General features: G+C 52.7%; 1 protein-coding gene across 1 annotated transcript in view; it reads left to right on the top strand.

Moving 5' to 3' along the window:
• NCKAP5L (NCK associated protein 5 like) overlaps window positions 1–13,258 on the top strand; it is a 35,278-nt gene extending 22,020 nt beyond the window's left edge. Inside the window, exons 3-14 of the mRNA XM_080939093.1 lie at window positions 278–337; window positions 1,872–2,021; window positions 2,425–2,493; window positions 2,579–2,617; window positions 3,096–3,215; window positions 5,791–5,904; window positions 6,799–9,413; window positions 10,560–10,719; window positions 10,877–10,958; window positions 11,220–11,528; window positions 11,606–11,748; window positions 11,973–13,258. Coding sequence (XP_080795219.1) covers window positions 1,911–2,021; window positions 2,425–2,493; window positions 2,579–2,617; window positions 3,096–3,215; window positions 5,791–5,904; window positions 6,799–9,413; window positions 10,560–10,719; window positions 10,877–10,958; window positions 11,220–11,528; window positions 11,606–11,748; window positions 11,973–12,182 — 3,972 coding nt within the window. The 5' untranslated portion in view covers window positions 278–337; window positions 1,872–1,910 and the 3' untranslated portion in view covers window positions 12,183–13,258. The remainder of the gene's footprint in view (window positions 1–277; window positions 338–1,871; window positions 2,022–2,424; window positions 2,494–2,578; window positions 2,618–3,095; window positions 3,216–5,790; window positions 5,905–6,798; window positions 9,414–10,559; window positions 10,720–10,876; window positions 10,959–11,219; window positions 11,529–11,605; window positions 11,749–11,972) is intronic.
• Window positions 13,259–20,665: the final 7,407 nt, after the last annotated feature.

Raw genomic sequence — 20,665 nt, forward strand, 5'->3', positions numbered from 1 at the left:
ACAGAAACCGGGAAGGTTGAGCGGATTTTAAAGGTTGGCACTGGCTCTTGGCTCTGAAGGCTTTCCCACCAGGGGGTTCATCTAGACCCTGTGCAGGCCTCTGCCTGCTGCCGGAGCTTAGTGCTGTCTTCCTGATGTTGACTCTCTTGTCCGTTACGTGGAAGCTTTGAAAGCAAAACTGCAGGGCTCTCAGCTTACTCTGACCCACTACGTAACTCCAGACCTACTACGTGCCGAAGGAAGGCAGCACTGACACCGCTCCTCTGGTTCTTTACAGGTGAGGTGAGGCGTCTGGCTGTCAGCGTGAACGTGCCAGCCCAGTGCGGGACAGAGACCGGTGAGGAGCCTGAGGCCCGTGCATGCTGGTGACAGGGGCTGGGGAGAGTGAGGGTTAGGAGCTGAGAGGCTTCCTCTTCTCTGATCCACAATTCCTAATTCTATGGGGCCTTTAATCGGGCAAGGACGAGGCAGTGGAGCCATTTTGGTGGAGGCTAAGGAACATGCACCCCTCAGCACCAAGGTTCCACATTGCGATGTATCCATTCCCCTTATAACAGTGTGCCCAAAATACCTGACGGAAATAACATTTAAAAAAAAAAAAAAAAAAAAAAAGCCATACTTTCTTTTGGCTCTTGGCAAGGAGGACAGTGTAAAGTGGCCTTGTCTGTGGTGGCAAGTCTGAGGTAAAAACTGTTCACAACTGCTGGCCAGGAAGCTGGGGTCCGAGAGCTCAGACACCGAGCTGTATTCTCCAGAGGTCCTAAAGATTGCTGCTCAGGGAATGTGAGCTCCAGATGAGCCCATAGGGGACATTTCAGATCCCAGCTGTGACATTCATAACACAAAGGGTCTCAGATGAAAGATGAAGACTTTGCCATTTCAAGCTAACAGCAACGACAAGAGCCTCGTTGAGGAGGACCCAGCTCGGGGCCAGTCGGAGCTCTGCTACGTCTGGGGTAGACTAGTCTCTGGCCTTCAGTCGGTGTCCTGCATTCCAGATGACACAGGAAGAGTGAGATTGGTCAGGGGACCATCACAGAACCTCTGAGAGCATCTGGGAGAGCACAAATAGAGACCGAGAGCCCAAGAACAATAGGAAGTCCTGGCCAAGCTGCAAGGCAGGTGGCATCAAGAGATGCCAGCGGAGAGGTCAGCGTGTGCAAAGCTGCTGGACCACTGGGACCTACGTGGCAGTGTTCTTAGTTCTCTCAGGGTGCCTGGATTATTTGGAGCCAGAAGGGGGAGCGTTGGAGGCACAAAGGGTGCTTCAAGGTCTGTCTAAGAGGAGACAAAGCATAGGTGGCTTGTGGATGCTGGGAAGTGAACTTGGGCCCTCAGGAATAGCATCCAGCCCTCTTACCTGCTGAGCCGTAGATTCAGCCCATCTTTACTTCTTAAATCCCCTTGGTGCTGGGCACGGTGGTGCACACCTTTAGTCCCGGCACTCAGGAGACTGAGGTAGACGGATCTCTGAGATCGAGGCCAGCCTACAGAGTGAGTCCAGGACAGCCAGGGCTTGTTACACAGAGGAACCCTGCCTCGTGACGCCAAATAAATTTCCCTTGGCAGACTTAATGTAACACTGAGTTACTTTAGTTGAAGTTGGTGATTTTTTTTAAACAGGGGTGTTGGGTCGCAGGGCAGCTGATTCACTCGCAGAGAATTCGGGGTCTGGGCCCCTGTGCAGGGTGTGTGAGAGCTGGGTTTCTATAGGCACAGCCTCTGCCTCAGGACGGGAAGAATAAACAAGAGTTGCCCAGCCTGACCTTGAGCTGTTGCGTTATCACGAGTGTAACAGAGGTCACTAGAGAGTTTTGTCATCCTCCTCCTGCCTTCTCTTCTTGCCTATTTCTCTTCTTGCCTGGGAGTAGCCTGCCAGGCCTTGTTCCCAGAACCTGACTCCCAAGGCCATGGACCAGCCAGCCGGAGGCACTGGAAACCTCAGGCCAATGTCTGGTGAAGACAGCGGTATGGAGCTCGGTACCTGCCAGGAGCTTCTGCACCGACTTCGGGAGCTGGAGGTATGTGGTGGCAGACACGGTAGGGTAGCAGTGCCGAGCCGAACCCTGGGGAGTCAGGGCTGCCTACCTCGGAGCTCAGGGTGGAGAAGGCTTGCCAGGCGGGAGAGGGCTGGGTGTCTCTTTACTAAAGCTCCTCTGGGAAGCCCCTGGTTCCTCTTTACTCTCCAGGCAGCAAAAGGTATGCAGCCGTCCTATGCTCCGAGTATCTTTTCTCCCCCACCTCTATGGCCCTGCTGGCTCCAGGGACAGTGGTGGCTGTAGAGGCTACTGGGTAACATGGTCAGATAGCCCTGACCCAGGAGTTTGATGGATAGGGCAAAGCCTGCCCCTGTCCACTCTGCCTCCCTTATTCCCAGGGTACAGATGAACCTCAAAGTTCCCCTTTTCTACCTGTCCCCTGTAGGCAGAGAACTCGGCGCTTGCACAGGCCAACGAGAACCAGCGGGAGACCTACGAACGCTGTCTGGATGAGGTCTGTAGGGTTTGCCAAAGGACAGGGCTGAGGACAGGGTGGATGGGCACAACACCAGCTCAGCTTCCGGGCTTTGTGTCTCCAGGTTGCCAACCACGTGGTGCAGGCACTGCTGAACCAGAAGGTAGGTGGATTCAGGGCTATCTCACACCCCCACACATACCCACTGCGGGATAGACCCAGGGTATAGTCAGGAGGCCCTGCCCTGGACTCCAGAGACCTGCTCAGCCAAGCCTCAGCCACCGGTACCTTCCCTTACCTGGACCCCAGCTGATTTCTCGATCGCTGTCAAAACACTACCAACGCTGTGAACTTCAGCGGCCTTGAATGCCTTCTCCAGGTCACCATGACTTGAGCCACTTTGACTTCAGGGTCTCCCATGTCTTAGATGCCCCTCCCCTTTGACACAGTTTCCAGGAGGGAGGAAGCCAGCTGCAGAAATGGCGGAAGGATGGAGACTAACCTTTACCATTCATTAGGATAGTAAACCTAGAAAACTCATCCCCAGAGGCTGTAGCTGTGAGTTCAGCTGGCTGGGGCGGGAAGTCGCTGGCCCTCTCCTGCCTCCTCACCTTTGCTTCCTGTCCTTCCTGGGTGGACAGGACCTGCGGGAGGAATGTATCAAGCTGAAGAAGAGGGTGTTTGACCTGGAGCGGCAGAATCAGATGCTGAGTGCACTGTTGCAGCAGAAGTTACAGCTCACAACCAACTCCCTCCCTCAGGTGGGCAGAACACTTCTCCTGTGGCCCGCATCAGCTCTCTCCTCTGTCCACCTCACAGGAGCAGGGTGTCAGCTGTCCTCAACACAGGGCCCGTGGCCATGCAGGGAAGGCATCCTCGGACTAACAGACTTGCATATGAGTCCCTACAAACTCATCTGCCACGCTGTTCCCAGGTTCTCCCAGCCACACAGTACCCTTAGTTGTTGTTTTTTGGAGGAGGGGGAGGGGAGGGTCTCACTCTGCATCCCCGGCTGGGCTTACACTCAGGTAATCCTCCTGCCTCAGCTACCCAAATACGGAGTTGAGAAGCATGGCCCTTATTAACAGAGAAAGTTCAGATTTGCTCCTACAGTGTGGGAGTTGGGTGGAGGCTGCAAATGTAGTTTTATCCAGCTCCCTAGAGGCCCCTGTGGCCACTGACGTGGCTTCTTCCTGGCCAGGGCCAGGGCAGGGCTAAGCATAAGGAGCCCAGAGCTGCATGTCACAGAGAGGACATGAACGGCACGTCACCCCGTTAACTGAATGTGGATGGCCACACATAGTGGCTTGCAGGTTCATAGGCACTGTTTTCTGCGGACACCCTGAACCCTGCCCACCCTGGGGGCAGTTGGGGAGGTGGGGGTGGCTCTGGGAATGAGTTCGGGGTCAGTTGTAAGGATGGAAAAGGACAGAAAGAGAGCAGTCTGGAAGTCAAGGAGAATAGCAGCAGCCCTGCTCCCATTTTGACAAGAAAAGAAATGCTTTATCAGGGCAGAGCTGAGCCTTGTCTCTCTGTCCAAATGATACAACCTGGAATCTGATTCCCTGTGAACCAGATCCCAGGCAGCAATGGGTAATCCGCTGTTACCCCTGTGCTTTGCAGGAACCCCTGGGGCCTAGCTGTCACCAGGCTTCCCCCATTCCAGTGATGATAATCAAACTCGGAAAAACCTAAAGTCACTTTTTAAAAAACCTGAATGATCTCTTCCCCCAAGTTACCACAATGCAGTGGAAAATTACAAGCATTAAATGTTGGTCTCAAATAAACTGGGGTTGGGTTTCTCACCGAAACTGCTTTTTAGCTAAGTGCGACCTTGGGCAAAGTATCAAACTATATATATAAACTATAGGGTTTCCCCTTTACAAATAGGCACAAAAACAATGCATTACGGGTCCTTGCAAGGATTAAATGAAGTAATATACAGTGCTTGGTTCACAGAAAGTCAGTCAACAGCAGCAGTTTAGTATTATTGATGTGACCCCCAGGGTGTGCCTCGCTAGGTTGTCATTGGGCAGACACTAATTAAGCTTTCCTTGGGAGCCATGCCTTTGCCAAGGCCTGAGGAACTGAACTGATCTCAACACTCTGTGCGTGTCCTCAGGAAGCTGAGACTGCTAAGAGACAGTCTAGGGGCAGCCATGTTACAGAGTCAAGTGTGACAGCCCTACTTGTCCCAGGGTACAGAATAGGGGCAACTAGCCCTCGGAGGACTGGGAAGCCTGGGAGATGCTTTGCTCAATGGTAAAGGACTTGACATTCAAACGTTAGGGCTTGTGTGTAACCCCAGCTCCCCATGTAAAACACGGGGCAGGATCCTCTATATGTACAATGCAAGCTCTGAGGAGCTGCAGACAGGAAGGTCCCTGTGGTTCACTGGCCAGCCAGCCGAGCCTATTCTTTGAGCCCCAGGTCCCAGTGATGAACTCTGTTTCTAAGAGACAAGGCAGGCGATTCCTGAGGAACAGTGTCTGTGAGCAAGTGTGCGTGTGTGCACGCATGCACTCCATACACACAGACTTAAGAAAGTTCCTGCAAGGAAATGACGTTGGGCCTGAGTGCAGGTGGACGGGAGCCTGACAAAGAGTCTGTAGATGGCTGTGGAGAAGGAATTCCCCATGGAAAGAATACCCAGAGGGTGGCATGCTTTCAGCTTGGGTAGATGAAGGATGTGTGAAAGGAAGTGAGGAGAAAGAGCTACAGCAGCCAGTGGCCGGGAAAGAGGCTTTGTAGCACAGAAGCTCTTTAGGAAAAGGATGTGTTAGCTTCCTGTGCAAGACGAAAAGCCACTGAATGAGGTCAAGGATTGGAATGCCAAGCGCTGTCAGGCCAGAAGTGCAGATCTGCGCTGCAAATGGCCAAAGGCAAGGCCAAGATGCTACAGAGGCCTTAAGGCTATGGGGGACGGGGTGAGTGAAGGGTTAAAGCGGATCTGTCCCCATTCAACATGCAAGAACAACTCTCAAGGACCAAGAGAGGCTGCAAGATGGAGTGACTGTGCATGCCACTGCATAGCTTTTGGAGGAGAGGGGTTGGGGGAGGTGCTCCTTTTCTCAAGACAGGGTTTCTCTGTGTGGCCCTGGCTGCCCTGGAACTTGTGCTGTAAACCAGGCTGGCCTCGAACTCATGGAGTTCCCAAGTGCTGCCACCACCTAGCATGGCTTCATTTTCTTAGATCCTAGGTGGTCAGAACAGGAAGGGACCTTCACGCCGTGTTCTTTTTAAGTGAGAAAGCATAGTTCTAAAGCTAAGTGCCCTGGGTTAGACCTGCTGCTGTCTGGCTCTGAGGGGCCAATGACAACTGTTCTCTCTCTGCAGATCCCACTCACCCCAATCCAGCCACCATCAGAGCGACCAGCCTCCCCATCCCCAAACACTGCTGAGGGACCGGCCACCTCACTGCCCTTAGGACACTGTGCTGGGCAAAGAGAGGTAGGAGCAGTGTGCGCTGGGGTTTATGTCTTCCTCCACTAGAGGCTCCAACAGGGGAAAGGCTGTTTTCCTATGCAGACTCTTGTCCGGAGTGAAGTGTGAGCCCTCAGCTGTTAGCCTCATACCAAGAAAAACAGGCCCACCCCTCCCCCCAGTCATGGTCTGCAAGGAAATGTGTGAAGTCGCGCAGGAGTCACAGCACACACTTGCAGACTCATTCCATGCTGGCACCAACCACGCAGGACACCCCTGCTCTTTATGGTGCTAAACATAATCACTGTCTCCTTTCACAGCCGACACAGTGACACTTAGAGATCAAAGGACTTGCTGAAGGTGACGTGAACGAGATAGAACCGGACTTGATATCCTGACTCCAAAGCACACGTAGTTCAGCATTGTTGAGGGCAGGGCTGGGTACAGAGAAGACTTACATGGGGCCATCCCCAGGCCTGCTGGCACCCCTGCCTGCCACTCAGCTCTGACTGGGCAAGGCATCGGCTTGCCTGCCGCAAGTGACTGAGATCTTGGCTGTGATACACCTTATTCTTGAACGTCTGTTCTTTCTGAAGCCAGAACACACTCGGGCCTCCCTCCCAGAACAAGCACAGCACAGCACCGTAACTGGTTAGGTGCCGGTGTAAAAAAGAGTAGCGGGGTGGAGACTGCACATGGGGGACCCAATCCGCCCTGAGTGTGAGGTACGACAGCCTGGCTAGGCAGGGTTCAGCGATCCTTGAGGAAGCCAAGGCATCTTATCCCAAGAGCTGTGGATTCACTTGTGGGACAGACACAGACATGAGAGGTTCTTAGAATACTCTTATGAAATGTTTATCTTAAGGCCTGGGCCTCAGGTACCAAGCACACAGTCTCTCCTCACACCTTTTCTCCTCCCAGGTATGTTGGGAGCAGCAGTTACGACCAGGCGGCCCAGGCCCCCCAGCCACTCCACCCCCAGCGTTGGATGCCCTGTCCCCATTTCTTCGGAAGAAAGCTCAGATTTTGGAGGTGCTGCGAGCCTTGGAGGAGACTGACCCTTTGCTTTTGTGCTCACCTGCTGCTCCCTGGAGACCCACAGGCCAAGGTCCGGGCTCCCCAGAGCCCATCAATGGCGAGCTCTGTGGCCCACAGCAGCCTGAACCCTCACCGTGGGCACCCTACCTGCTGCTGGGTCCTGGGAGCCTAGGGGCACTGTTGCACTGGGAGCATGTCCTAGGGGGCTCTGGGGAAGAAGAAGGCATCAGGCAACCCTGGGCTTCTAGCAGGGTCCCGCTGCCAGCCCAGGGCCCCAGCACTGGCCCACACTGTGCTCCGGGCAGCAGCTCCTCATCCTCCTCTGATGAAGCAGGAGACCCCAATGAGGCTCCGAGCCCTGATAACGTGCTTGGTGCCCTGGCCCGCAAGCAGTTGAACCTGGGCCAACTCCTTGGAGATACAGAGACTTACCTCCAAGCTTTCCTGGCCGGGGCTACAGGCTCTCTCAGTGGTGACCACCCAGGTGCTGGGAAGCCCTCCTCACCAGATCCTGGACCCCCACAGGCATCCAAGTCCAAAGTCCTCCCAAAGTCAGCTTGGGGTGGAAGTACCCCAGAGGCCACCAGGCTGGGCTTTGGTGCTACCTCAGAGGGCCAGGGGCCCCTTCCCTTCCTCAGCATGTTCATGGGTGCAGGGGACGCCCCGCTGGGCTCCCGGCCTGGCCATCCCCACTCCTCTTCTCAGGTGAAAAGCAAGCTCCAGATTGGGCCCCCTTCCCCCGGGGACGCCCAGGGACCCCTTCTGCCCTCTCCAGCCAGAGGTCTCAAATTTCTCAAGCTGCCTCCAGCCTCAGACAAGGTCCCCAGCCCAGGAGGTCCCCAACTCAGTCCCCAGCTTCCCCGGAGTTCTCGAATCCCTTGTCGCAACAGCGGCTCAGATGGTAGCCCCTCCCCACTGCTGGCTCGGAGGGCTCTGGGTGGAGGAGAGCTGTCCCCAGAGGGAGGACAGGGCCTTCCCAGCAACCCTTTGCTCTGCTCTGCAGTCCCAGACTCTGTGCAGCTCAGACCCGCCCAGTCAGTTGCATCCACTACACTGTCCCCAGGACCAGTGGTAGCTCCCTGCTTTGAAAACATCTTGGACCTTTCCCGGAGCACCTTTAGGGGTTCTTCCCCAGAGCCACCTCCATCCCCGCTGCAGGTGCCCACCTACCCACAACTGACTCTGGAGGTGCCCCAGACCCCTGAGGTCCTCAGGAGCCCTGGGGCCCCCAGCCCTGGCCTCCCAGAATCCTGTCCCTACAGCAGCCCCCAGGAGAAGAGTGGGGACAGGACAGGCTCCGAGTCTCCCCATCCCAGCCGCAGGACCCCAGGTGGCTCATCCAAGAAGCCGGGCCAGGGATCAGGGCGGCGACCTGGTGATCCTAGTCACACACCTCTGCGAGACAGATTGGCAGCACTTGGAAAACTGAAGACGGGCCCTGAGGGGCCTCTGGGTACAGAAAAGAACGGAGTGCCGGCCCGGTCGAGCACTGAGAAGGCCAGGGTACTAGTGCGGTCAGGGGAGTGTACTGGAGACATGGCTCCCAGCACGAGACCTCTGGAACAGCCGGAAGCTAAGGGCATCTTTCGGGGAGCAGTGGCCTTGGGCACAAGCAGCCTGAAGCAGCAGGAACCCGGACTTCCGGATCCTGGCGCCAGAGTCTACTCCTCCCACTCCATGGGGGCTCGAGTGGACCTGGAGCCCATCTCACCAAGGAGCTGCCTCACCAAAGTGGAGCTGGCCAAAAGTCGGCTAGCAGGGGCTCTGTGTCCCCAGATGCCCCGCACACCTGCGAAAGTGCCAACCTCAGCCCCCAGCCTGGGCAAACCCAAAAGCCCTCACAGCAGCCCAACAAAGCTACCCTCCAAGTCACCCACCAAGGTGGTGCCCCGCCCTGCGGCACCCTTAGGCACCAAGGAGCCCCCCAAGCCTGATAAAGTGAAGGGTCCACCTTGGGCAGACTGTGGCAGCACAGTGGGCCAGCCCACATCCCCAGTACCTGACCCCCCCGATCCAGGCCAGGGCTCTGAGGGGCCAACACCACACTCGGCCATCGAGGAGAAGGTGATGAAGGGTATCGAGGAGAACGTGCTGCGCCTTCAAGGTCAGGAGCGGGCGCCGGGCTCCGAAGCCAAGCACCGCAACACCAGCAGCATTGCCAGCTGGTTTGGCCTTAAAAAGAGCAAGCTGCCGGCTCTGAACCGCCGCACAGAGGCTACCAAAAACAAGGAAGGGGCCGGTGGCGGCTCCCCACTCCGGAAAGAGGTCAAGACAGAATCCCGGAAGCTGGAGGCCGAGAGTCTCAACATCTCCAAGCTGATGGCAAAGGCAGAAGACCTTCGCAGAGCACTAGAGGAAGAGAAGGCCTATCTGAGCAGAGCCCGCCCTCGGCCTGGGGGCCCAGCCACAGTGGCCAGCCCCAGTCTAGGGCAGGCGCAAGGCCAGCTAGCCGGCATGTATCAGGGTGCAGACACCTTCATGCAACAGCTACTGAACAGGTGAGAGCCTGGGGCCACCCTTGGAGTTTGAGCTTCCCAGAGGGGAGTACAGTGCCAGTTAGACACTTGTGAGCTGGTGACCTGGCCAAAAACGGAAGTTAGGACTCAGAAGATGGGGTTTACTCCCCCGTCCTCCCCACTGGCTGGCTGGTTTTAACTCAGCGAGACGAGATGAGCTCTTGCTTACTGTATTACCTTTCCCAGATGCCCGCCCCTGCTCCCCTTTTGACTCCTGCCACTACAGAGCCAGGGAAGGGGTTTAGGAAAGGGGACCACTTAACAGTGTTTACTATGTCTAGGCCAACTGGGTAAAAAAGCTGAAGGACTCAGGCCCTGAGAAGGGCACTGATTTAGGGCTACCTTGTTCTTAGAAATCTCGGCAAGAAAGCCAGGACTGTTTTACCTAGTCCTGAGTGTAAACTGGTCTGTCAGTGAGCTGGGGACGGTGACGCTGGGAAGAGTGGAAGGTGGGCTCCCGTGTTCTTTCCTGCCCCTCCTGGCTCTCTGCTTGCCCCTCCACCCACCCTGCCTTTCCTAAGCCTCAGGAGATGTTGAAGAGAGCATCCACAGGTCCCTCTCCCCAGGATGGGCAGCAGAAGACGCCTCTCTGGAGCCAGCCATGTTGGAGGGTTTGTGGCTGGTGTGTTAGTCTGTATCACTGTGTTTCTGAGACAAACTACTTTTATAAAAAGGGTCATTGTGGCCCATGGCTCTAGAGATCGAGGGGCCTTGTCTGGTGGTCACTGCTTCTGCTTCTAGAGTCTGTAGCATCCCAGAGTGTCTGTCGTGGGATGAGGCAGGGAGTGTGATGCTTGGCCTCTGTAAAAGCCACCAGTCACAGGGGTCTGTGTCCTCATAACCATGACTAATCCTAGATGCTTCCTGAGAGGCTCTACCTCTGAAAGGATTTCCATCTTCTGTGCTTGTTTGAGATGGGGTCTGAGTATATGGGCTGGGCTGGAACGCTCTGTGTAGACCAGGCTGGCTCAAATTCAGAGCCCCGCCTGCCTCTGCCTCGTGCTACCCAACAGCGTTTTCATCCTCACACCTCATTCGGAACGGCACATTACAATACCTAAAGCCTGACAGACCTTAGCAACTGCGAGGCACCAGCTTCCCTGACAGCCATCACACTCTTGTCCCTAGGGTGGATGGGAAGGAGCTGCCCCCCAAGAGCTGGCGGGAGCCCAAGCCTGAGTATGGGGATTTTCAGCCAGTATCCGCCGACCCCAAGAGCCCCTGGCCTGCCTGTGGGCCTCGGAATGGCCTGGTAGGCCCACTTCAGGGCTGTGGAAAACCTGGGAAGGTAAGTTCTTGCTCAGTGCCTGGCTCTAGGCTTTCTAGGCACCCAGAAACTGTTAGCCTACATCATGCCTGCCTCCAGCCTCCCACACCCCAAAAGGTGCTATGAAGGCCTTGGGGAGGCACCAGGATAGACACTCAGGTCTCCTGTACCCACACAGCCCAGCAGTGAGCCAGGACGGCGGGAAGAGATACCCTCAGAAGACAACCTGGCAGAGCCAGTTTCCACCACGCACTTCACAGGTCAGCAGGGTCCCCTTCTCACTCTCTGTCACCTCAGCAGGGCCAAGTCCTGGGTGGCATCTTGGTGCTCAGCCCTGACTGTTGGGGAGGTGGGTCTTGGCGGTGATGTAGGAATAATTCTCCCTGCCCTGAGGGGCACCTTGTGTGAAGCTGAGGGGGAGTTGCAGAGGTGGGGCGAGTTCTGCAGGAGTCTTTTGGGCCAGGAAAACCCTGACAGAGATGGCCCGGGCCTCATACTTCTGTGTACCCTCTCCTCCACAGCCTGTGGCTCCTTGACTCGAACCTTGGACAGTGGGATTGGGACCTTCCCGCCCCCAGACCACAGCAGCAGTGGAACCCCCAGCAAGAATCTCCCCAAGACCAAGTCACTGCGTCTGGATCCCCCGCCAGGGGCACCCCCAGCTCGGCCTCCAGGCCTCACCAAAGTCCCTCGCCGTGCCCACACACTAGAGCGGGAGGTGCCAGGCATAGAGGAGCTGCTGGTGAGCGGGCGGCACCCCAGCATGCCAGCTTTTTCCGCGCTGCTCACCGCTGCTCCAGGTCACCGAAGCCATCAGACCTGTCATGACGGTGAGTGTCTTGGGAAGCAGGACATCCCTAAGAGCGTCCTTAGAGCTGGACAGCTGCATCCACTTGCCCCTCCACAGATCCCTGTGAAGACCCAGGCCCTCCTCCTCCTGTCCCACTGGCCAAGAACTGGACCTTCCCCAACACCAGAACAGCTGGCAGCTCCAGTGACCCTTTCCTGTGCCCACCCCGACAACTGGAGGGACTGCCTAGGACCGCCATGGTAAGAAGGGAAAAGGAAGAGAGCTGGGTGCCTGGAGGGAGAGACTGGGAAGTGGATGTCTGTGAGGTGCCTACAGCCAGCACCTCCAGAGGAGGTGAGGATAAGCTTGGGTATCCATCCCATTTGGGGAGAAGGCTTTCATTACTCCTCAGAATTCTGCCTCTGTGGACCCCTCAGAAGTCCATGTGGCTACAATTCCTCTCTGAGCAGTACCTCTCCTGCAGGCCCTGCCCATGGACCGAAAACAGAACCTGGACCCCAGCCGCACATCCATGCCTCAAGGCCCGGCATTTGGAGGCAGTCTTACGCCCAGCACGTCGGACATGGGAGAGGAAGGCAGAGTGGCCAGTGGGGGCGCTCCCGGGCTGGAGACCTCAGAATCCCTAAGTGACTCCCTCTATGACTCACTGTCCTCCTGTGGAAGTCAGGGCTGAGGGAATGCACCCACTAAGCTCCTCTGGAGCTAGAGACCCCAGACAGCCTGCTTCCGTGCTCCGTGCTCCATCCATGCCTTGGAGCCAGTGAGGCTTGATTTGAAGGGACCAAGGAGAAGGAGGATGAGAAGGCGACAGGGGTCCCTGGCATATGCCACCGCTGCTGTGGATGAGATAACCATGCTCAGCTCAGGGAGAGACCTCACCCCTAGTCCTTGACTCCCCCAGAGTAAGGCTCTGCTCTAAGGGACCAGGGGCTCCAGGATGCTTTGTCCCAGCTCCCACTTCAGGCTGAGCCATCTTGCGGTGCTGGGCTTCCTGCCCACCAGCTGTGCCACCTCTGCCCAACCTGGCTGCAACCCTGCCCCAAAGCCCCCATGGGGCTGATTTTTGGAAGCCCCAGGCTTACGGAGTTTGGGGGCAAGGGGGACAAGCTGCCTTCTCTCTCTGCCCTGGTCCTCCCTGCTGTCTGAATGGTGCTGCCTCCCTTCCCCACATTGTGGGGTCTGTTTGTCTGTCTTCATCTTTGTTTTTATATATATATATATAAAAGCGCCCGGTCCAGTCCCCACGCCCAACCCGCACTGCGGTTAATTTATCTGTCATTGAAAAGCACCTGCTCTGCCCGAAGCTTCTGCTTCTGCGGTATCCCTAATAAAATGTGGAGGCCTCTCCCCACCATGACAGTTGTGTGGCAGCACACCCCCTTTATGCTGGCTTCTCTGGAACCCTTCAGGTGGACAGGTGGGGAAGGTCCAGGGAGCCTCGGGTGCTCCTACGAGGCTGTGTGTGCACTTCTCCGGTTAGAGCTGGCTAGGAGGTGACTTCCAGGGAGACTGATGTCCCTGACCAGGTGGGACACAAGGCCAGACAGCCTTGGAAAGAAGAAGCTCTTCCGTGTGCCAGGTTGGGGACGGGTCAGTTCAGAGCAGTCTCACTGACTTTGCGTGAAGATCAGAAGAGTCACCAGGCCGTGAGGGGAGGAGCCTGGTAGGACACCCACACACCTGCAGACCGTGCAGTCTCTCCCCATTTCCTCATGCCTTATCAACCGTCTATATGGCTTGGGAACACTAGCAGCCAAGGTGTTTATCACCAGAGCTGGTGTTCCAAAAAACCATATCACTACAAATGTTGGGTTTCCTCGTCTGTATATTAGATTGTTCAAGGCCAGGTGGGCCCTGTCAGCAGCCTCTCTCTCCTTCATGCTTGTCCCATGTCTGACTTCTTCCCTTGGCTGACATCACTGAAGAAATTAGCAAGACCAGAGCAGGGTCTGATGATGCAGTTTTGTTCCTGCTCTTCCTAGGTGGGCTGAACAAAGTCTGCATCCTTCCCACTGGTTCCTTGACCTATTATTAGCTTAAGCCTGATGGCATTACATCACTTCCTGTTAGAACCATTCTGGCAACCTGGAAAGGAGTTGGCCATGGTGGGCTTCAGTTTCATCTTCTTTCCTTCAAAGCTAAGGGTCCATTCATGTTCTCTCCAGGATCTGCTCAGTGTGCTAGGAACTTGAAAAAACCAGGTGCCACCTCGGTCCCTGGGTCATGGACCATAATGGCCCCTGGAGGCAGCCCTGCCCACCATGGCTCTCCGGCCTGATCCCAGTCAGCCTTAGCCCACATGAAGATACCCTGCCCTCGCCCAGGACTCCGTTCCAACTGAGGCGATTTGGGGAAGGGAGCCTGTGGGTAAGTTAATTGATACTCCAGGGAACCCAGTTCCTTGGCCACCGGGGAAAGTGTGGCCAGGGCAGAACACTTGGAGTCTCAGTTTGCAACAGCTGCTTGTAAAGTTGCTGTGACCTCACTCTCCTAAGAACAATGGGCGAATGTTCATGGAAGACTGTAGCTGGGTTTCCCAAACACAGGAAATTCAGACTGCCAGACAGCTGCCCTCCCCCCAAAAGGCCAAAGCAAAAAGGCGGGAAAGGAGAGGCGGGCTCCAAACTGGTACCTCTCCGTTTGCAGGAAGCCCCCCTCCCACACCCACACACCCCAAAAAAGAATCAAAGAAAAAAACAGCCACTGTGGGTTTTGTTTTCTTTTTTCTCCCCCCCCCCCTTTTTTTCCTACAGATAGTATGTTTTGTTTCCTTTTTTAAAAAAGTTTTTAAAAAGAAAAACTTGCTCCGCAGCAAACTCTAGATCCCACCCTTATTCTCTGGGGTAATTCAAGTGTATAAATAAATCTCTTAAAGCCACAAGTTCACGGTAAGTGCTCACGGGTGAGTGTGTGATTTTTAGCGTGGGGACCAGTTTTTTTAAAAAAAAAACAAAAAACTTTAATTATTAAAGATCTACAAATTTGGGCTGGTTCCCAGCCATTAACTCCAGTTTCAGGGTACCATTCTTGCTGTGGGAACATGAACCCCAGTTTCAAATAGCTAGCACCTACATAAAAGCCAGGCTTGAAGGTGTGTGCCTGTAACCTCAGTACTTGGGGAGGGAGGGCAAAACCAGGTGGATGTCAGGGCTTGATAGGTAGCCAGTCTGGTCAAATGGTAAGTCATGGGTTCAATAGCAGACTATCTTAAAAAAGCAAGGCCCAGTGTGGGGGCACACACTGATTGATGATCCAAGCACTTGGGGGGCAGAGGCAGGTGGATCTCTGAGTTTGAGCCAGCCTGGTCTACAGAGAGTTCTAGGACAGCCAGAGCTACACAGAGAAGCCCTGTTTCAAAAAGCAAAAGAGAGAACAACCCAACAGTCTTGCAGGAGTCAGGTTTCCAAAGCCTTCCTGAGCTACAAAATGTAGGTAGCCTCAGCTTCAGAAGACCCTGCTCACAGGTAAAGGCCTTTGTCGCCAAGTCTGACAACCGACAACCCAGACCCACATGGTAGGAGAGAACAGACACCTGCCAGTTGTCCTCTGACTTTTGTGTGCTATGCACTTGCTCACATATAAATATATTTAATAAAAATTAAAAATATAAAATATAACCATATATTATAAAAATATAGGGGGCTGGAGAGATGGCTCAGTGGTTAAGAGCACTGACTGCTCTTCCAGAGGTCCTGAGTTCAATTCCCAGCAACCACATGATGGCTCACAACCATCTGTGATGAGATCTGCTGCCCTCTTCTGGTGTGTCTGAAGACAACTACAGTATACTTATATGTAATAAATAAATCGTTAAATATGTATATATATAAATATTTGTTTAAAAACTGGGCAGTGGTGATCTACATCTTTAACCCCAGCACTCAGGAGACAGGAGCAGGCCAGTCTCTAGATTGTTAGTTTTCAAGACATAGTCTTGCTATGTAGCTCAGACCTGACTCAGACTTTCAATCCTCCTGCCTCCGCTTCACCAGTGTGAGGCTCACAGGTGTGCATCACTGATAAGCTGTGTTTCTGAAGCAATGGTTGTATGAATGTTTCTGGTGTGATACCATCTTGCCACCCATTACCTCAGGGGCAGCCATGTTTACAGTTTGCCAATGGACACTTTGAGCCTTTGGTTTCATACGTCAGAGGTAAGGGATGTGGAGAGGTTACCCAAAGATGGAGTTCTGAGAATATTTTCATCCCATGTTCACGGGGCTGGAGCCAGTGGAGAGCAGAGTCGAGGAGTCTCTGGCACCAGGCTTTGGGGTCTAGCAGGTGTGCACACTGGTTTCAGGTCTAGAAAAGAAAGACTGTGGGCTTAATCCAAGGGAAGAGTTTCCAGTGAGGGAACCGGGGTGTCAAGTTGGGGCCAGGAGGGATGATCTCTGGCTTCAGAGCAAGAGCAAACATTCGCCTACAGTGTGCCAGCACCTCAGCCGTGCATGTTGGATACTCAGCTAATCCTCTGTACAGTCTCTTCATGTGTGTGATCCTGTTACCCGGGTTTGATGGGGCAGGGAGAGCTGCAACGGTTAAAGCTGTGCACGGAAGGGCCATGATGCAAGCCCAGACACGATGGCTCCAGAGCACACTCAAAAACGACACCAGATAACACTTGGGAGGCTGAGGCAAGAGGATGGAGCGTTCCAAGCCAGCCTGGACGACAAAGCCAAAGCAAGAGCCCAGCCCACCCCACTCTACCCCACCCACCTCCAGGGCTAGAGAGATGGGTCCGTAGTGCAGACTGAATGGGGCTCTTTCAGGAGACTAAAGCTTGGTACACATACTGGTTGGCTCACAATCACATTGTAACTCCAGCTCCGGAGGGATCGGACATCTCTGGCATCTCTAACAAGCACCTATACTCACGAGCAACAGCGTCCCCCCTTCATATAATTATATTTTTTAGAAGAAATTTTGTCTCAAAAAAACCTAACACGCACGCACGCATGCACCGGGGCACTCACTCAGTGGTAGGATGTTTGCTTAGCAACAATGCCCTGAGTTTGAAAAATGAAAAGAGGGCTGGGCTCCTACAGCAAGAAAAGCAAGGGTGAGGAGAGATTGCTGGGTGGCGAGCCAGGAGGATGAGCTGTGTCATTAGCAGTGGAGCCTTGCCCATCTCATGCCAATGAGATGAGGCAGAGGTAAGAACTGTCAAAGGAAGCCAAGGGGGGAGGGTCTCAAAGTGATGTGTGGAGGAGGAGCAACTGTGTAAGCCAAGAGAAGGCAGCTAGGGTCTTAGGGTGGAAGATCAAGAAGTTAATGTATCTTTTGTTTGTTAGTTTGTTTTGAGACAGGGTCTCACCATGTAGCCAAGGACATCCTTGAGTTCATGCCAATATTCCTGTCCCTACTGTGACCGCTCTAGGCCTGAAAGTCCTGGGCCACCAACCATATCAAACCTTCCATTCTTTAAGCAGAATTTTAAAATTTCTTTCTCTTCAATTGGGAAAATGTTACCAGTAGATGGCGCAAGGGAGTCAGCTTCTCGGCTTGCGGGGCTGCACTGCCCCTGTGTGGCTACTGGGAGAAATACAGGGTGTCCACCCTTCACCTCTTGACAGCTTCGGTAAGCTTTGGATGAAGCCGGGGACTATGAATACTCTGTCGATCTCGCACGACTGAAACTCTCCGTCAGTTCTCCCCACCAGTCTTGCATCACGGGAGACATAATTCCTACAGCCAGTCTCAACATAGACGGGATGTCAAGGCAGCTGGACCACTCCGAACAAACCCTTGTGAAGTCAGGATATTTATGGGTGACCTGCCCATATTTGTCCCTGATGCCTGTTAGGTCTGCAACAGACATTCACAGGGGCATCCAGTAGGTGGGAAGCACCGTGCGGCCTGCAGATGGACACTGACTATGAGCTGCATTGTGGACCAGCGTGTGAGGGGCTCAGAGTGCTGAGACCTCTGCTTTCCTCTCCCAAGTGCCCTCACATCCTCTGCTCTCTGGAAACCATACAACAAAAATGCCTTCGGATGCGTCTCAGTTGTTGCAGATGACAGGGTTAATTTTCATACCAAGGATATACAGCCTGTTTATTCAGTCAATGCTGGAAGAATAACCGAATTGTTCCCAGTTTTAGGCTATTAGAACTAACACTCGAGCTGTGTTCACTAAGTAGAGGGAGCACTTGCCTAAAATGCACAAAGCCTGACCTGGGTTCAGTTTCCAACCCTGCCTAAAACGAGATGTGGTGGCAGGTGCCTGTAATCCCAGAGCTAGCCCAATGGAGGCAGGAAGATCAGAAGTTCATCCTTTACTGTATAGTGAGTTTGAGGCTAGCCTGGACTATATGAGACCTTGTCTCAAAATAAAAATATGGAACTGGAAAGATAACCCAGCAGTTAGAAGAACTCACTGCTCTTGCAGAGGACCTGAGTTTGATTTCCAGCCCCTCCCCCCGTACCTGGCGGCTCACGATTGCCTGGAACACCAGCTCCACGGGGGATTTGACAACTCGAATCTCCAGGTGTATGCACACATGCACACAGGGGTAGTATGCAGTTGTACCTAACCCTGTAATTGCTGGATTGAATGGTTAATGTCAGTGCCAAGGGGGAAAAACCCTCTGGAGCTGGAAGTGTTATAGGCAGTTTTGAGCCAGGTCATGGGTACTGGAAACAGAACTCAGGTCCTCTGCAAGAGCAATACAAACCCTTAGCCACTTCTCTCCAAGGCCTCTTAGCACATCAGGCAATGCAGCAATCGTCAGTGAGGGGCATATTGCTCCACATTTTCAGCAACACTCAGTGTTATCAATACTTACATATATGTACACATACACACACACACATATATATATACATTGAATACATATATTACATATATGTATCCATGTAATAATTTCATATATTATAATATGCATATGTATTAGCTATATTTTATGCCTGCTTTAACTTACACTACCCTAGTGTTTGATGAGCTAATCTACCATGACAGCTAGACTAGACTTGCTGCTATACTCTGGCCTCCCTCCACCTCCCAAGTGCTGGATTTACAATTCAGGCTAGTCTAGAACTTACTGTATAACTCAGGATAACCCCAAGCCTCTGGCAATTCCCCTGAATTAGCTTCTTCAATACTTTGATCACAAGTATGAGCAACCGGATCTAGCTAGAATTTTGTCTTTTTAAAATTATTTTTATTTTTTTCAGTTCAAAATTGAATTCAGGTATCACACAGCCTAGGCAAGGGCTGTAGCACTGAAGTTCATTCAAAACCCTAAAATTAATTTTAACTGACATAAATTTTATCACAATGTGTATATCCATTGTAGAACTAAATCATATCACATAATATACTGGGGATCAAACCTCCAGCCTCATCCTATGCATCCTAGGCAAGCACTCTGCCACCAAACATACGACCAATGCACCAGTTTTCTTAGTGTGCCACTAAGTGCCTTTACATTATTTTATTTTATTTTATTTTATTTTTTTTTTTTTTTTGAGACAGGAATTTTCTGTGTAGCTCTGGGTGTCTTGGAACTCACTCTGTAGACCATGCTGGTCTTGAACTAAGAGAGATCCTCCTGCTTCTGCCTCCTACGTGCTGGGATTAAAGGCTACCACCGCCCAGTATATTTTCTTATTTTTGATTACATGTATATTTGTGTGGGGTTATGTGCACATGGTGCAGTGCCCACAGAGACCTGAAGAGGGCGTCAGATCTATGGGAACTATATTTGAGTGCTGGACAGCGGTGTTAGAAAGGAGCTCAGATCCTCTGGAGCAGCAGGAAATGCTATTAACTGCTGAGCATCTCTCCACAGCACTACCACCCATTACTGGGTTTTACTTGTTACAGCTTCTGGATGAGGCAGGATATTAAGAGGTTCCGAATGTTCCTCTAACATCTTTCTGTAAACGGTACTTAAGCCTTAGAGCTTCCCGTGATTCAGATTTATTATTAACAAAACAAAACAACAAACTTTTTTTTTTCTGGGCATCACAAAAGTTTATCTAGCAAAAGGTTTCATATGAAAACGTCTATGGGCTGGAGAGATGGCTCAGTGGTTAGAGCACTGACAGCTCTTCCAGAGGTCCTGAGTTCAATTCCCAGCAACCACATGGTGGCTCACAGCCATCTGTAATGAGATCAGATGCCCTCTTCTGGTGTGTCTGAAGACAGCTGCAGTGACTCATATATATAAAATAAATCTTAAAAAAAAAAGAAAAAGAAAATGTCCATAACCCAATTCACACTCAGACAGGCCTTTGGAGAGAGAGGTAGATACCGCTGCTGACAGCTGCAGTGACTCATATATATAAAATAAATCTTTAAAAAAAAAGAAAAAGAAAAAGAAAATGTCCATAACCCAATTCACACTCAGACAGGCCTTTGGAGAGAGAGGTAGATACCGCTGCTGAGCAGTGTTTGAACTCTTCCCAAGGCTTCTCAGGTGATGATGCTGTTTCCTGGGTGACCACCATTCTGATGCTATTCTGTTGCCCACTAGTTACCGTCTCCACCCACTCGCCAATCACAGGAATCATAATGGGAGCAGAGCCCTGTAGCATTCCTCGTATATGTCTGCCACCTTTAACTTCAATGATGATAAATTCTTGTCCATAACAAATTTTTAAAAAATATTTATTTTATATATGAGTACACTGTTGCGGTCCTCAGACACACCAGAAGAGGGCATCTGATCCCGTTACAGATGAGCCTCCATGTGGTTGCTGGGAATTGAACTCAGGACCTCTGGAAGAGCAGGCAGTGCTCCTAACTGCTGAGCCATCTCTCCAACCCCCGTCCATAAAATTCTTACGTTCAGGAGCGCGGGCTTTGCATATGTTGACTCCTCAGGCTCCAACAACAAACTTTTATTGGTAGTTATCTACTTCTGCCTGGAGGTGCATAATATTACATCGTCTCTAGTACTATGACACTGGTGGTCTTCAAATTAAAGATACATTGATGCAATGTCTGTGTGTGTGTGTGTGTGTTGGGGGGATACTTGCCCACATCCCCGGAAATAAAGTTAGAATAGAAAAGGAAGGGTAAAATGCTGTTCCCCTTTCCAGGTATTTAGAGTGGCTGGTTGCTAGGCTCCTCCAAAGGTGGTCGGTATCTTAAGAATATTGTGAGATGGGGCTGGGAAACGCCTGCTCCCAAGCCTGATACAGGAACCTCGG

The sequence above is a fragment of the Micromys minutus genome (genome assembly GCF_963924665.1).
Source record: "Micromys minutus genome assembly, chromosome: 27".
In the NCBI taxonomy this organism is placed as follows: Eukaryota; Metazoa; Chordata; class Mammalia; order Rodentia; family Muridae; genus Micromys; species Micromys minutus.